At 40.2% G+C, this 16,826-nt stretch overlaps 1 protein-coding gene across 1 annotated transcript in view; it reads right to left on the bottom strand.

Annotated features, from left to right (window-relative positions):
* Positions 1-590: 590 nt before the first annotated feature.
* Positions 591-16,826, bottom strand: part of SYT16 (synaptotagmin 16) — a 93,779-nt gene continuing 77,543 nt past the window's right edge. Inside the window, exons 5-6 of the mRNA XM_006161773.3 lie at positions 15,694-15,883; positions 591-1,435 (exon numbers count right to left, since the gene is read on the bottom strand). Of these exons, the coding sequence (XP_006161835.1) occupies positions 1,122-1,435; positions 15,694-15,883 (504 nt within the window). The 3' untranslated portion in view covers positions 591-1,121. The remainder of the gene's footprint in view (positions 1,436-15,693; positions 15,884-16,826) is intronic.

Genomic DNA, 16,826 nt, shown 5'->3' with positions numbered 1-16,826 from the left:
ACTGAAGATGCCATGAAAAATGACAGTGACAGGCACTTCAAATGCTCAAAGGAAAATTCAGTGTCATTCCACACAAGCTGAAAATATTTCTTTATTCACGGGTGTTATAACATGTTCGCTTCTAAGAGTCAATCAAATCATTATTTATTAAAGACCCATTATGCACAATTTACTATGTTCTACTGATGGGAAATACTGAACAAAAGAGCATGGTTTACATGCACGAGTACATTCAAAATATATGCATGAGTATACATAACTGAATATAAAAACAGCATAATCCAAAAAAGAATACCGAATTAATAAATCCATGACTTAACTAGATTTTTTTTTGGTTTTCTTTTCATTCTATAAGAATTTATTAGGTGAGAAAGACAGCATAAAAACCTTGAAAGTTACAAGTTTAAAATACTACATACCCAAAAGGAGAGACATTGTTTTATAACAGTAGTTTGTAAACTCTTCTCTTGCTTCAAAATGATTCATCTAATCAAATCTCATAGAAACCACAATATATAAGAGAGATAAAAGAGGTATTTAATTAATACAAATTTATTTTATCAGTGCAAGTTTGTAACAGTTTCTTGTAAGATAGATTCATTTGATAAAGAGGAAAATGTGAAATAAGAGATTATGGATTACTATTACTACATTCTTCTATGAGATTCAGCATCTGAATCATTTCTGTATTTTGGAAGTTTTTGCACTGCATTAAGAAAATTGTGATTCATACACTTAAATGATTGCAAATAGTAACATTTAACAACTCCCCTGCAATTTCAGGTTACTCTTTAAGTAAACAGAGACAGCAGAAGCTTCATTCCATAGTCTGAACCAAAACTCACTAATCTATTAGCATAAATTAATTTATCATCACTGGTATCAACTATGGTAACATTTCCCATATAGTACATTGGGCTGAGTAAGTTTTCTTTAATTACAATAATTAAATTGAAGTTAAACCTTGAGAAAGCTGAAGCTTCCACTCGCAATGTTCTAAGGGTCAACAGAATCTCTGTTTGAAAGTCTGACAAGCTCACCAGCGTACGCTAACTTGGGGTAAGTAGCCAGCAACATGGTTGGCCAAAAGGGACAGGGCACACCATGGCCTGTTGGCACACCTAGGATTCCAGTAAACTGTGCCATCTGCAGATCTGCTGGCCTTTGTTTTCCTTCATTTCCTCCCAATGATCTTGTTCCTCCTCTCCACTGCTGTTTTGACCCAGTGCAATCCAACCAATCATCTCTTTACGTTTCATAGTACGCCTGTTATAAATGGAAATCATCAATGTGACATCAGAGAGCTGAAAGAGAGCCACTTGGAAAACGAAGGTCTCCTTATAGACAGGATTGGGCTGACCACGTCGAATAGATGTCTTGCAACGAGACATCTCTTGACCCACAGAATTGAGGAGAAAGAGTTTTCCATATGTATCTAAGACAAAAAGAAAGAGAAGGGAGATGACAAAACATCATTGCTTTCTGTCTTGCAAGTTTAGTTGTAATATTTATTCGGGATGCGAATTTCTCCTTAGACCCGGTTTTTGCTATTAGACTAAGAAAGCCTGCATTGATTAAGGAAAGGGATTATTACCTTGAATACCTAATGTATCATGTGACTTAGTACCTGGTACACTGCTGATGTTCATTAGAACTTCTACATGTCCAAGCATACTCATTTCATGCAACCATGTTTGTGAATATTCACAACTCTTCACCCACATTTATACAAAATGTGTGTGTGTGCATGTGTGTGTGTGTATACATAGATATATGTATATATGCTCATACGAATATGTGAGATATATATTCATTATATACATATAATGCTCTCTGTGTACATTTTTTATAGTCAAATTTCTGTTTTATGCCTGAGTTAGTCTCTTCCTTTCTCACTCTCTACACATTCTTTGGACCATCTGATCCACTCCATGACTTCAACATCAAATACCAAGTCCATAGGTTTGACCAATTGAACACTCAATTCTCTAGGACATGCCACGCACATTCACACTCAAGACACCCCCAGCTCTAAACATATGCTGGTCCAGTGTTCCTTAGCTCTGTGCATAGTAACATAATTCACTCAATTATGCAAGTCAGCGGTCAGAACTTCATTTTTTGACAAAACTAGCTTTGTCACTTCCAGTGCACCCAATCAGTCATGAGGTGCTTTTGATCTACCTCCTACATCATCCCCAAATCCAACCACTGCTTTCTAGTACCAAAGCCTCTGAACGTTCAGTGCATGAAGTGGCTCAAGTCAGCAGTGTCCCTCCACTCCACCTTTATGCATTGCCCCCTCATTTCTCAGTCAGTGCATGACCAGAACGATCATTGCAAGATGCAGATCTGGTCATGTCACTTTTGCTAAGAAACAAAAGTTATTCATCAATACTTCCCACCAGTTTCAGGATAAAAGCTAAGTGTCTTGGTGTAGACTCTAGTCTGGCCTGTTTATCTCCCAGTCTCCTTGCTCACTCCTGCCATTCTCCATTGTTTTCCCACTTCATTCAACATCCTCCATTTCTCCAACCCACCTGTTGGCTTCCCTTTTCATGTCTGTATTTGCTCTCCTTGCCTTGACACCCCCCTCCCGTGACTTCTATTCATTAAGCTTGGTTTGGACATCACTTTATCCAATAAACTATATGGAGTTCTTCCCCTCTCCCTGACCAACTCTGGTTCAGCTAACCCTTCCATAGCCTCCACCAAACCCTAGTTTTAACCTGTTTCAGCACCTAGCACTCTATAAGCCACTACTTGTTTATTTGTCTGCAAAGACTATCAGCCCCCCAATGGTAGAGAGGGACTGCTTCTGTTAGCATCACACCCCACATGCGTGGCCTTTTGCCTAACCTGTGATCAACCTTGAATAAATACTTTGTATTGAATGGTCATGACGAGCCAAGAAACTCAGCATCTTTCCCTCTCTTTCTGTCTCATTTCAAACTTGGAAAATAAAGCTAAAACCTTCATTTTATAGCCTTATCACTAGAATGCTATAAAATAACATTTAGCATCTAAATCTTACTAACATGGTCTACTCTTGCTAAAATTCCTAACTGGAGAACCAGCAGTTAACGTAATGGCTATGTCGCTGGATTCCCACGTAGTCGACCGCGGTTCATGTCCCGGACCCGGTGGCTTAAAAAACTCACGGCGGGCGCGTGTGCGTGCGTGCCCAAGATCCTGAGAGGAGAATGGAGGAGAGGGGATTGTGGCGTGACCATCCCCCCTGGGGGGTGATTTCTCGCTTTCTGTCTCTACATCTCTCTCTGTCTGTCTGTAAGGCCCGCGCCCGCTAAGGAAAAACCCTAAAAAAAAAAAAAAAAAAAAAAATTCCTAATTGGATCTCCTCAATTATATTTTTGGTAAAAACATCTAATATATTGATTGATTTATTACTTTTTTTTTCTTTTTTGAGAGGTTTTTGCTATAGGGCACATGTGCTCACCAGAAAGACGAGAGAGACAGAGAGACAGAAAGCGAGCAATCACCCCCCAGGATGCCCATGCTGCAATCCCTTCTCCTTCATTCTTCTCTCTGGATTTTTAGCGCGCGCGCACACACACACACACACACACACACACACACACACACACACCCAGCATGAGTTTAAGCCACCGGGTACGGGACTCAAACCACAGTCGACTACATGGGAGTCCAGCAACGTAGCTATTGCGCCATCTTCTGGTCCCTATTACTTTTTCTTAACTCCAATTTTTACTACTAATTTATGTGCATACTATTTTTTTTTAAATAAAAACTTTAGGGTGGGTTCCTAAATTCTTTCATTCTGTACATGATGTTCATTACAGGCAGCAAGCCGATCAGTGTTTACTGCTCACTTTCCCACCTAACGGTCAGTCAAACTTTCGGAAGTGTAAACCCAGATCTCTGTAATTTACTGTTCTCTCCAAGAGCATTGTAAGATAGGAAATGAATTACAACCTGCAGTTTCTTTCTATGTTGATCTTTTTCTATTCCGGTTTGATGTGTTATTTTATGCACTTATCTGCTGAGAAACACAAGGTGTGAAATTACACTTCAGGTGTGAAAACACTTCTCTGTCTCAGAAACAGGGCACTACGCTCTTCAAACTGTTCTGCAGAAAAAGCTGTCAGAAAACCGACAATGGGGGAGTGAATTTGTGTTTCCACAGCTGTACAGCTACATGATTCCTGCAGGAAAAGTTCAACCTCATCACCAAACAGCGCTGGCAATTCTGCTGCCAGTTATAGCAATGGGAATTGAATTAATCTTGAAAAGACACGCTCATTTCACAAAAAGAGCAATTTCAAGCTTTATCCTGTCACAAGATCATTTTCTAATTACAAGAAAGTCCACTTATTTCCGAACCACCATCACTAAAGTTGGATTACATGTATATGACACAGAGGGAAAATAACTTTATAAACAGTCTAGTTTGAGAACACCTAACCAAAGGAAGAGAAATGTCGATTGTTCCAGTTCAAAAAGAAGCTTTTAACAGTAAGAATATGCTTATTCCTTAATATCCAGAGCAGAGACTATGCTCAGAAATTCTGCTGTGTGGAGTAGCTGTGAGCAGACTGGGTCATTAAAGGTTCAGTGATCTATTTTGATGAGCACCTATTAAAATGGCTGCAGAAAGAGACCAGTTAAGAAAATATCTAATTCAAATGAGCTATTTTAACTCTTCACAAATTGATAATGGTAGCTACAAAATAATGCTGAGTAATATTTTATCTTTTGATAATGATTCATAAAACTATTATTATTGGGACCAGCAGTTTGCATAATGGCTATGTTACTGGACTCCCACGTAGCCGACCGCGGTTCACGTCCCGAACCCAGTGGCTTAAACTCACGCCGGGCGCGTGTGCGTACGTGCCCAAGATCCCGAGAGGAGAATGGAGGAGAAGGGATTGTGGCGTGGCCATCCCCCCTGGTGGGGGTGATTTCTCACTTTCTGTCTCTCTGTCTCTCTCTGTCTGTCTGGCGAGCACACGCACCCTATAGGAAAAACCTCTCCAAAAAATAACTATTATTATTTTTTAAGAATTATTTTAGTTAATTTTATTTATTTATTTTAATTTACCAGAGAGGGACAGAGAGAAACAGAGAAAGGGAAACTGAGAAAGCAAGCCGCCAAGTCCAGGACTCAAACTGTGGTTGGCCACAGGGGAGACCAACGCCCTTAACCACCATGCCACCTGCCGACACCAAACTATAGTAGTATTAATAACTCAAAACCATCTTCAAAAAACCAGAATAGGTCATAATCCCTTGATAATCTCATCATCTGTTTTGCTTATTACTTGCCTTTCTTGAAAAAGAAAAATACCAGGGCCAGCAGGTCATAGTGGTTAAGGCACTGAATTCCCATATGGTTGACTGTGGTTCAAGTCCCAGACCTGGCGGCTTGAAACACTTTGGGCACATTGTGCATGCAAGCCCAAAATCCAAAAAGGAGAATGGAGGATAAAGGGCTGCAGTGTGGCCAATCCCCCTGAGGGGTGATTTCTAGTTTTCTGTCTCTCTCTCTCTGTCTCTCTGGCAAGCTCATGCACCCTATAGCAAAAATCTATTTCAAAAAAGAAAAAGAAAAATGCTACATATACCAAAACATTTATAATAGTACATATTGCCCAATTTTTTATGGCACATTGGAACTCAAAAGGCAATATTCCAAGAAACAACATGGTATAGAGTGGCTAGTAATTTAGCCCACACGAAATACCTGAAATGTGCAGCATGATATTCTACCAAATGTACTACAGATGGAGTCTTGGGGTGGGAGTCAGGGAAACCATGAGTCTCAGGGGTACAAGGCAAAGGAAAGAAATTGTGCCATTTACTATTTCCTCCACTTTTAATTTAGTAATAATTAAAAGCAGTTTAAACATACATAGTAATAATAACAAATACAAAATTAAATACTTTTTTTAAAAAAAGACCACATTGGCATCTCTACTACAATGCCTGCACTCTAGATTTTCCAAAAACAGTCTTTCATATCTTGACTCCCCAGACATCCAACTTCTAAAGCCTGTAACAGACCACTTCTGACCCAATAACACCTAGATTATTTTCTACTTTCCTGACAAAATATGAATAAAGTAATTGGTGATCTGAACTGGAATATTAAAGGAAGGAGGAGGAGGAAGGACAAGAAAAGGAGAGAAAAAGGAGGAAGGAAAAAGAAGAATTGGTACTGGCTTAGAAGTCGGTAGCAGGTAATGAAAGTAGATGCTAGTGAAGATCCATAACCCATAGAACGGGACGGTGAAATTGCCATCTGCTGTAACTTGGAAGGAAAAACATATGCCAAATGAATTTGTTACTCTAGAGAAACAGATTGAAGTACAGAATGTTCGAAGTGTGTGTTTTAACACTACTGGCTTCATTTAGGAGGACAGGGGGAAAGGTAAGCCAGAAAAAGAACTGACCACTGTGTAAACCAAAGAAAACAAAATTTCAGATCTTATTATGGTTGGAAAGGTGGTTGCTTCCAGACCTTCAAGTAGTAAGAGATAAATTTTAAAACGCTTTAAATAAAAAAGGCCCAGGAAATGCTCTAGGTTGAATAATATATTTCATTTCGGTCAAATATCAAATCAAGGGAATAGTCCTCTGACCAAATCTAAGTGGTTGGCTTTGTAACTGAGTCCTGAACAACGGGAACATTAAAAGTGATGAATGTCTCCTTCCCTCCTGGCTCTATTCAACCATTCCCAACCAAGCAAGACATCTTCCAGGCCGTCTCCTCTTTGATGGCAACTATGGAGGTGTTTTAGCTTGGAATCATTGCCTCAATGAAGAAAAAGAGCCTGTATCCCTCAGTCACAACTTAGAAGAAAGTCCCATGATTTACTTGGGGTTGTAATACAAAAGAAAAATAAGGTTTTGCTGTGTAAGTCACTATGAGTGCAGGGCTTATTTCTATTGCAATTTGGAGAAATGTCTACTTAAATCCTTTAGCTGTTTTTCAATTGGGTTTTGTTCTTATTGTTTAGTTTTAGGAGTTCTGCATATGTTTAGGCGATTAAATCCTTATCAGCTGTACAAGTCTGCTAAGGGTTTATATTATTCCAATATTCAAAGTTATATGATTATATTGGGTCATTAGAAAAGTCATGATCTACTTTTTCTAGGCAAAAATGCATCATGACTTTTCTGACGACCCAATAATTATATAAAAAATTGCAAATATTTTCTTCAATCTATAGATTGCCTATTTATCCTGTTGTCTTTTTTTAAAAAAATATACTTATTATTTTTTTTTAATTTGCTATAGGATACATATGTTCCCCAGAAAAAGAGAGAGAGAGAGGGAAAGTGATAAAGCACGCAGCCAGGTTCAAGACTCCAACTGTCGTCAGCCACATGGGAGTACAGCACCTTAACCACCATGCTACATTCTGCCCCCCTCCACATTGTCTCTTCACTGCAAATATTTTCTTCAAGAATTACAATTAGTCTACCTTTTATTTTATTGCCTGTGCCTTTGATGATTTATCCAAGAAATCACTGCCAAATCCAATGTCATAAGGTTTTTGTGCTATGTTTACTTTAAAGAGCTTTTACTGTTATAGGTCCTACATTTAGGTCTTCGATGAATTTTGAGTTATTTTGTGTGTGTGGTGTTAGGTAAGTGTCCAATATCATTATTTTACATGTTAAAATACAGTTTTCCAAGCACCATTATTTGAAAATATTATTCTTTTCCAATTATTTGGTCTTAACACCCTTGCCAAAAATCGTTTAAGCTGACAGCTTAAAACTCATGCCAGGTACGTATGTATGTGGGCCCAAAATCTCAAGAGACAAATGGAAGAGAAGGGACTGTGGTGTGGCCATCCCTTCTGGGGGTGATTTCTTGCTTTCTGACTCTCTACCCTCCTGTTAAAGTGTAAAGGCCACAGAATTCTTGACTTCCAACTCCTCTTTCCATCTTTCATGTTATTTCTATCCAGAATTTTACTTGCATTTCGTAGTCGCAGTCCCAATAGTAGTCATTTTTACTGCTGTTTCTGCCCTTTTTTTTTTTAGTGTAGTTCATGTAGGTTTGTATTTACTTCCATATTTATCAACTTCCTTGTTCATTATCTATATTGCATCTTATTACTCCCTTCTAATTAAATTTATTTATTCTTGAAATACATCATTTAGCAGTTCTTTCAGTGAACACCTTCCTCAAACTTTGTAAAAAGTATCTTTCTTTTTCTGTCACTCAGGGAACAAAATACTCATTTGAGTGTTTTTTCCTCTCAAGGCTTTGATAGTATTATCCCATTGCTGTTATCCCAGCCAATAGCACTGCTGTAGGCTGGTCCCCTCATGGGACTATCAGTTGACGTAATGGCTATATGGCTGGACTCCCAGGTAGTTGACCGAGTTCGAGTCCCAGACCCATTGGCTTAAGCTCACACTGGGTGCATGTGCATGCATGCCAAAGATTCTGAGAGGAGAAGGGATTGTGGTGTGGCCATCCCCCCATGGCGGGGGTGATTTTTTGCTTTCTGTCTCTCTGTCTTTCTGGCAAGCACACGTGCCGGATAGCAAAAACCTCTCCAAGAAAAAAAGTCTGTCCTCAGTCTTACTGTCATTTCTTTGTAGGTAACTGGTTGTTCTGAAATAGCTTTACTGAGATATAATTCACAAACAATGGCAACTTTTTTTTTTTCTGACTCGCTCCAGGCACGTGTGTGTGTGTGTGTGTGTGTGTGTGCCCAAAATCCCAAGAGACAAATGGAGGAGACGGGATTGTGGTGTGGCTATCCCCCTGGGGGGTGATTTCTTGCTTTCTGTATCTCTGTCTCTCTCTATCTCTCCAGCAAGTGCACGTGCCCTATAGCAAAAAAAAAAAAAAATCAAAAAACGTTTTTTTGCTCTAAACTCATAATGTAATTCAATTTTTCTACAGACTTTTCTATGTACCCCCATACATTTCATTGAAAACTGAATGAGAATTTTAAAAGAATATTATATATCCGATATCAGCTCATTTTCATAAGTCCTATTTCCCTCTATTCCATTTGCAGTATATCTTCTTCATCCCACTTATTCTTTGCATTAACCAGGAGGTAGCTCGGGACTAGCAGATGGTGTAATGGTTACGTCTCTGGACTCCCATAGAGTGGACCACTGTTCAAGTCCCAGACCTGACGGCTTAAAACCCACGCCAAGTGCGTGTGTGTATGTGTCCAAAATCCTGAGAGGAAAATGAAAGAGAAGGGATTGCAGAATGACCATGCCCCTGGGGGACGATTTCTCACTTTCTATCTCTCCGATGAATGCCCACGCCCTATAGTAAAAATCTCTCCAAAAGAAAGAAAGAAAGAAACAACAAAAAAAAAACAAACAGGAGGCAGCTCCATTTGCTTTTATTTTTGTTTTCTTTCCTCCACTCTCTGCTATTATGAGTGTCTAACAAGGTTAATATGCTGCTGCTGATAAATATTATCATTTGGGATGTAATTACCATGTGTGGCTAATCATGCACATGCTGAGAAGCTGTGGAACTTGTTGTTTTTAACTGGAGGGGACATCTTAATGATAGTTTTTGACAAGGACCATTATATGTGTGTATACACACACATACACACTGAGGTAACACATTGTAGAAGGAGACGAAGATGGAGAAAGAGAACCTGCTAACAGAATAGCTCGTTTTCTTTTAACATAGCATATGTATTCACAATGTTAGCTTATTAACCTTATTTAAAAGAGAAGGAAGTAAAATTCAGAGAGGTTAAATCAAATATTGAGATTGGTGGCAGGCCTAAGATAAGAACAGAACAGAGTTGCTAAAATGTTATTCAATTGCTTTCCCATGAAGCCAAATTCAAAAGATAATCAAATGTTTCTAAATTTTAATGCTATTTTGAAAGAATTTATAAATATACATCAGGATTTCAGATATTCACCAGACACTAAGCACTGCTTTTTCATACAGACCTTCAGCCACATATAGACTGGGAGTCTACCCTTACCCATCAGAAGATTTGAGAACTAAACTGTACCATCTGAAGAGCAATGATGACAATATTTTTGAACACTGACCTCATGTACTAAATGAGATATTGCCTTGAAGTAACTGGAACAATGTTTGGTACACTGTTATTTAATTTGGGTTAAGACTAGTTCATGTAGTAATCTACCATGTATGATTTATAATATAGGTTCTATGGGCAAGTTTCAGTCATTTTTAAATAATCCTATTTTATCTTCCTTAGCCCACCAATATGATTCAAAACAAGATAACATTTCATAAAATGGGCATTTTCACCAAAAAAAAAAAAGATTGTTTGATTGTGTGTTTTTTTTTAATCCCTATCTACCTTAGATGAGGAGAGAAAAAGATTAAGCTTAGAAATGAAGAAATGCCCAGCCACATACTTTCTCTTGGAATGAATGTGGTATATGGGGGAGGGGGTGCTATAACTCCATCAATCTTATTCAAGACTGAGAACAGGGATCTTAAGATGTCATCCTAATTTAAAATACATATACTTATATATAGCCAACCACAGAAACCCCTATCTATCGCTAAGGTTCATTTCATTTTTACTCACTTGACTTAGTTGACCTAGTCTACACCAGACTAATTTATTTCCCCTAGTACAGTAGAACCACTATCCACAGTGGAGAAGTTGCAAGATATGACACCCCTCCGCCCCGCTGTGCAGGCCTGAAACCATGCACGGTCACCAACCTGCATATGCCATCAGTCAGAGCACATTTCTGTTTACGTCTTCCACTCACAAATTTAATACCGTTTCCATCTTAACTAAGCGTTTACCACACACTGTGACTGTAGTTTTGCAGTTTGAGGCGAGACAGAAAAACTAGCATGGATTTCTTTCCTCTTCTTCACAATCTCACTAACAGAAGAGTCATCCTTACCATAGATCTTAGCAAGCTCAGCATGTAATTTTTTCTTTTCTTATTAAGTAGAGGACTATCATCTTTTCACTTAAAGGAGGTACTTTCCGGCTTCTCTTTCAAATAGTCAAGTTGCCAGCACTACTCTTGCACGTTGGAGCCATTGCTAAGAAAAATAAAGAGGACTTGAAACCCAAGTCCTGCGATACTGTGACAGTCAAGCTGATTAAGCAAGAAGGCTACAAAGTGACTGTGACTAATGGACTGGTAGCATCTATGGTGTGGATACAAGGGACAGAGGGATGACTCACATCCCAGGTGGGATGAGGTGGAACTGCGCAAAATTTCAAAATGTTCCTCAGAGTGACACACAATTTAAAACTTGTGAATTGTTTGTTTATGAAATTTTCTACTTAATATGTTTGGACCGTCGCTGACCACAGATAATTGAACCGTAGAAAACAAAATCCCACAAGGGGATGCTTTCTCCTTCCCTTTATCTCTGTCTCTAGTGAGCGCACGTGCTCTCTGGCACTTAAAAAAAAAAGAAAGAAAGAAAGAAAGAAAGAACGAGACTGTTAAGCCTTTTCCCAAAGTAGTGTTCTTCCCTTTTACACTCTCATAAAGAATGTATACTGGGCCTTCAAAAAGTTCATGGAAATGCATATTATGAAAAAAAAATATTGGGACCAGCAGTTAGCGTAATGGCTATGTCGCTGGACTCCCACATAGTCGACTGTGGTTCATGTCCCGGACCCGGTGGCTTAAACTCACGCCGGGTGCGTGTGCGTGTGTGCCCAAGATCCTGAGAGGAGAATGGAGGAGAAGGGATTGCGGTGTGGCCATCCCCTCTGGGGGGTGATTTCTCGCTTTCTATCTCTCTGTCTCTGTCTGGCGAGCGCACACGCCCTATAGTGAAAAAAAAAAAAAAACTCTCAAAAAAAATGGGTTTTTTTTTTTTTTTTAGGAAAGATTTTTGCTATAGGGTGTGTGCACTGTCCAGAGAGACAGAATGTGAAAAATCACCCCCAGAGAGGATGCCCACGCCACAATCCCTTTTCCTCTACTCTCTTTTGTGATTCTGCGCATGCATGCATGTACACACACACACACACACACACCTGCTATGAGTTTCAGGCTGCCGGGTCCAGGATTCAAACTATGGTCAGTCATGTGGCAGTCTAGTGCCTTACCCACTACACCACCTGCTGGGCCTGTACATATAAATTTTTTAAAATCTTTGCACCAAAATAAATTTGTACTTTAATTTCATTTTTCACAAACTTTTCAAAGTCCCTGGACATCTCTATGACTATTCCCACTAGCTCCTGCCTGTCAGAGTAAATCACTGAACCCACTTTCCCACTGATTTTTGCCTCAGAAGTTTGGGGAGTGTAGGAGCTTATATTCCAGTGGCTTTCTTCTTCTAAGACCTGAAGAAAGGAGAATAGCTTCATCTATTTGTCTAACTCTTCTACCTTGCCTACAAAGAAAATATAAATTATCAGAACAATCACCTGACTAGAAAAGTTAGTTCTATGCTATTTTGTGTTTGTGGTAAAAGAGTCTCATTTATAAATCCCAGATTTTGTCTCTGTTTCCAGCAAGATTTAATAATAGTCCACAGAAGAAAAGTTCCCAATACTCAGGCTCAACGTAGCCTCCTTCATACTCCCTTCAGAATCATTGTGTAGGGACCAGCAGTTAGCGTAATGGCTATGTTGCTGGACTCCCATGTAGTCCACTACGGTTCGAGTCCGGGATTTGGTGGCTTAAACTCATGCCTGGCGTGCGTGCATACATGCCCATGATCCTGAGAGGAGAAAGGAGAAGGGATTGTGGCGTGGCCATCCCCCCTGGGGGTGACTTCTCACTTTCTGTCTCTCTGTCTCTTTCTGGCAAGTGTACGTGCCCTATAGCAAAAACCTCTCTAAAAACAACAACAACAACAACAAAAATCATTCTGTATATGATCACAACCACCCAGTAAGGCGGGACTGATGCCCCAGTTTTACAGAGAAGGTAGCTGCACCTCGAGTGCAGGGTTGTGTCCCTGAAGATAGATGCTCCCCACCTGTCTCTCCCCTCTCAGGCAGCTCCCACGGTGGACTCTGGGCAGCTCTCAGCTCTTTCGTGCCTCCCTCCCTCCACGTGAGAATAGTGCTCTTGGCCTGCTTCCTTCCCTCCCCAGCCCCACTCAGCTCCTGGCTTACATCCTCTTTCCTTCTTTCTTTCTTCCAAATCTGCACAATTACTTCACAACATTCTTGTTCATCCTTCCTCTCCCTTGTTCTCTTCCATATGGAAACTAAAAATGAAAACTAAAAATGTATCCTAAGCCTGCCTGACAACTGTCAAAGCAGCGTTAGTGCCCTAAGGAAGTAAGCCACACTGAAGCCCTAATGCCGTCAACATCTAAAGCCCTTGAAAATACTAAGAAGTCCTTTTCAGAACCTCCACAAAGGAACCTTCCACTTTTCTCATCCCTTCCTAATTAAACTGGCTTTTCCTCAAGAACCAGCATGCTACATAAACAAAAAACTTTTGGCTTCACTATTAAGTTTCTATTTTAATTAATAGCATCACAGCAACATGGTTTTCTATCACTTTGTTTGTAAAGATAGAGTATGTCAGCAACATCTTTAGTTAAATTGTAACACTGTGGCTAAGACAAATCATGAACTAAACGCCTTTCCAGAACAAAATTTCTTAATTAAGACTTGCCATTTTTCCTCCTGAACTTCAGGTATGTGTTAGACAAAATTCGCTTTGCCATAGCATCTTTTATATGAGAGGACTTCAGAAAGTTTGTGGAAAGATGGAGTGAAAGTATGAGCTTATTTTGGTGCAAAAAATGTGTAAATCTATTCATAGTTTTTTTTTTTTTTCATAATATTCACTTTCCAGGAAGTCCTTGAAGACCCCCTCATATAGACATTTTTGAAGACGCAGCTGAATTACCCTTGGCATCATGGCTTTATATGTATTATCCCTACCTGTAGTACATATATTGATATTATTAATATTATTATGACTCCCATTTTGCAGATGAGAAGACTGAGATTCAGAAGAGTTTAGCAACTCACTGCTGGTCAGTGACCAAGCCTAAATTGACCCCAGCTGCAGCATTCTCATCACCACGCTGCACCTTCTCCCGACTGCCTGGGACCACTAAGCACACAAAGTAAAGTTTCCCAGCACAGACTCGGATAGGCTACGCATGTGTGACCCACATCCCTATCTGCATCTCCGGGGTGTTCCCAGACAATTGTTCAGACCTCGCCATATCCCGGGAGTGCAGGAAACAAAATCGGCAGAAGCTCAAAGGCGAAGCATTAAGTCCAGATGTTCAGGAGATTCAGAGCTATTCTGGAAAACAAAGTTTTATCTAGAAAAGAGTTTCAAGCTGAACAATGGATAATCGGCATCGATTATGTATTTTAATAGTTGACCTGGCGCTGAGCACTGTTACGGAATGTGCCTGTGTACATGGTCTGTTCTGTCATCAGAGCCCTGGGGCTCTCCTTGCTTACTTGCTGTAACAACTCAAACAACTAACTAAGAGATCCCCCACTCAACAGAGGCTGTCAGTTGTAGCACACTTAAGGGAAAAAAGGGTGAGAACTCAGATTCAGTTGTAGGAACTGACTCTTTCCACTGGCTACCCTGGCTCCTCGCCTGCTACTGATACCTGAGGCCAGAACCCATGGGGCCCTTTCAACCCCCCATATGAAGTATGGACTTCATCCTTCTTTCAATAAAACTTTGGTGTCCATGGTACATAGACTCTTGCTTTTCACTCTAGCCCCTTCTAATTTACCTTTCTGTGCTTGAAAGTCTAGAATTCAACCTTTTTCAGGTTCTCTTGCAGCTAGCATTCTGGATACAGATTAGGTGCCATGATTAGATGTGTTTGTATGAGGCCCAGAAGGCAGAAGTTAAGGCAGAATCCATATCTCTGTCCCTTTCCAAGCTATTTTTGCTGACAAGATCATAAACCATGAGCTAATTTTGCCACATCATTATTTCAGTGTTCAGCATCTAACTTCCCTGAATGTTGAGAAGCCATCCAAATAGTTGGTAGCTACAACCTACGAGTCTGGCTTCCTAAACTCTGGACAGTGGCATTAGAGGAATGTCTTGAGCCCCTCCTGCCAGTGGTCATCTCAGCAGTGGTAGTTCTCCTGGTGAATCAGTCAGTCCTGCTGTCCCCCGGATCTGCACCCCCACCTCACCCGGCCCCATCACCACCCTAAGTGCTAGCAATTTTTGTGTGCTAACTGTGCTAAACACTTCACATAAATCATTTTGTTTAAAACCCTGAACAACCCTATAAGGAAGGTACTATTATATATCCTTTTTTCCCAGATGAGTTAACCAGGGTTCAGAGGAAAATTGCATAGGATCAGAGCAAAGTTACTAAGTAAGGTCTAGAGGCTGGAATGTGATCTCAGATCTGCCTCAATCTAAAGCCAGAGCTCTCCCTCTTTAAAGTTGAGGGCTTAGGACATAATAGATTTTAATTGCTCAGACCCATGAAGTTGCTCAAAAGACATCATTCTTTTCCTTTAAACAATATAGACACACAAGCCAGTCTATTTCATGTCAAGATACAACTAGATATCGAAAAAAAAAAAAAAGCCTCCCATCTAATTAAACAGAAATCCATTTAAAAACCCAGAGGTATTGCTTTGTGAAAACTTGTTTAAGCCACACAAAAAGCATTTTTACTGTAAAAATTAAAGAATTAAGATGAAAGCAGGCACAGCCTTCTACTAGCCTCTGGAAGGGCCAGAACTGGGGAAACAGACGCACACTTACCAGGCGCTCGGTTAACAGCGAGGTTTCTGAAATGGCTGCCTTTGATCATTTCCACAGATAATCGCCCCGTTGTGGGATTGTACGACAGCCCCACCAACAGCTCTGGCGCCCCTCCATGAGACAGCGACTGCGTGGATGAAGCACTATCGCTGTGAGAAATTGCAGATGGGCTGAGCGGAGACTCTCCACTCTGGAGGGGAAGAACAACAAAGAACCCATTGGCCCACGCCGTACTACTCTCCTTGAGAGAAAGCCGATATTATGTTTGGTGGAATTGTGACTCAGTCTCAATGACTGCCAAAGATTACGAGCAGCGCACTCAGTGTGAATTACAATGGGCCCGAGGAGCACAGTCCTGGATGAGATGCCCTGTATTATGAGCTGACATATTTGTTTCAACAGTTGTCTCCACTCAGTATCTCCTCTCTGAAGACGGAATGGACAAAAATGTTATTACTAGTGTAAATCAAACCCTCTAAGATACATGGAGAGCTAATAATACATTTACTATAGACCCACATTCCCTCCTGTGTAATTTGTACTTGAATGTTTCTAATGAACTCATCCCCAGTTTAGGCCTGAGTTTTGTTTCTGCTCACTGCCGCTTCCTGACGAATGTGGAGGTATTCCTCTCACCTGTCAAAGAAAATGCCGAAATGACCATGAGACAACGTTTGGCCCCTGGTTCTGTGTGTTAAAGCCATTAGGAATATGCCAGATACTAAATGTTTTCTCCTAAGGAAATTAATCACATAGAAAAAGAGCTCTTTTATAACTGTTAGATAAGGAAGCTGAAACTTGGATTGTGGATCTCAGACCTGAGCACTAGGTCAGCCTAGGAGATAACTCACATGTGCTGTCATGTTCATTCATGTACATGTTTGTCCTGAGCACCCACTTTCATGTACCAGGCACGTCAGGACAAGGAGAATAAAGCAGATCAAGATACTGATTCTCACTCAAGGAGTGAGGAGTGGAAGGGGGATCCGTCTTGCAGGGCAGGCCAGCCATCCTCCCAGAAATGCCACCTTCTCTGCCAGAAACATGTGCATTGGACTTTGCTTTAATCTTTCTCAACATCTGACATCATTTCCTAAAATATCTTATTAGGAAATCAGTATATACAATAAAAC

Source organism: Tupaia chinensis, unplaced genomic scaffold, assembly GCF_000334495.1.
Source record: "Tupaia chinensis unplaced genomic scaffold, TupChi_1.0 Scaffold138921_1, whole genome shotgun sequence".
NCBI lineage: Eukaryota > Metazoa > Chordata > Mammalia > Scandentia > Tupaiidae > Tupaia > Tupaia belangeri.
This window is presented reverse-complemented; position numbering and strand designations above follow the sequence as displayed.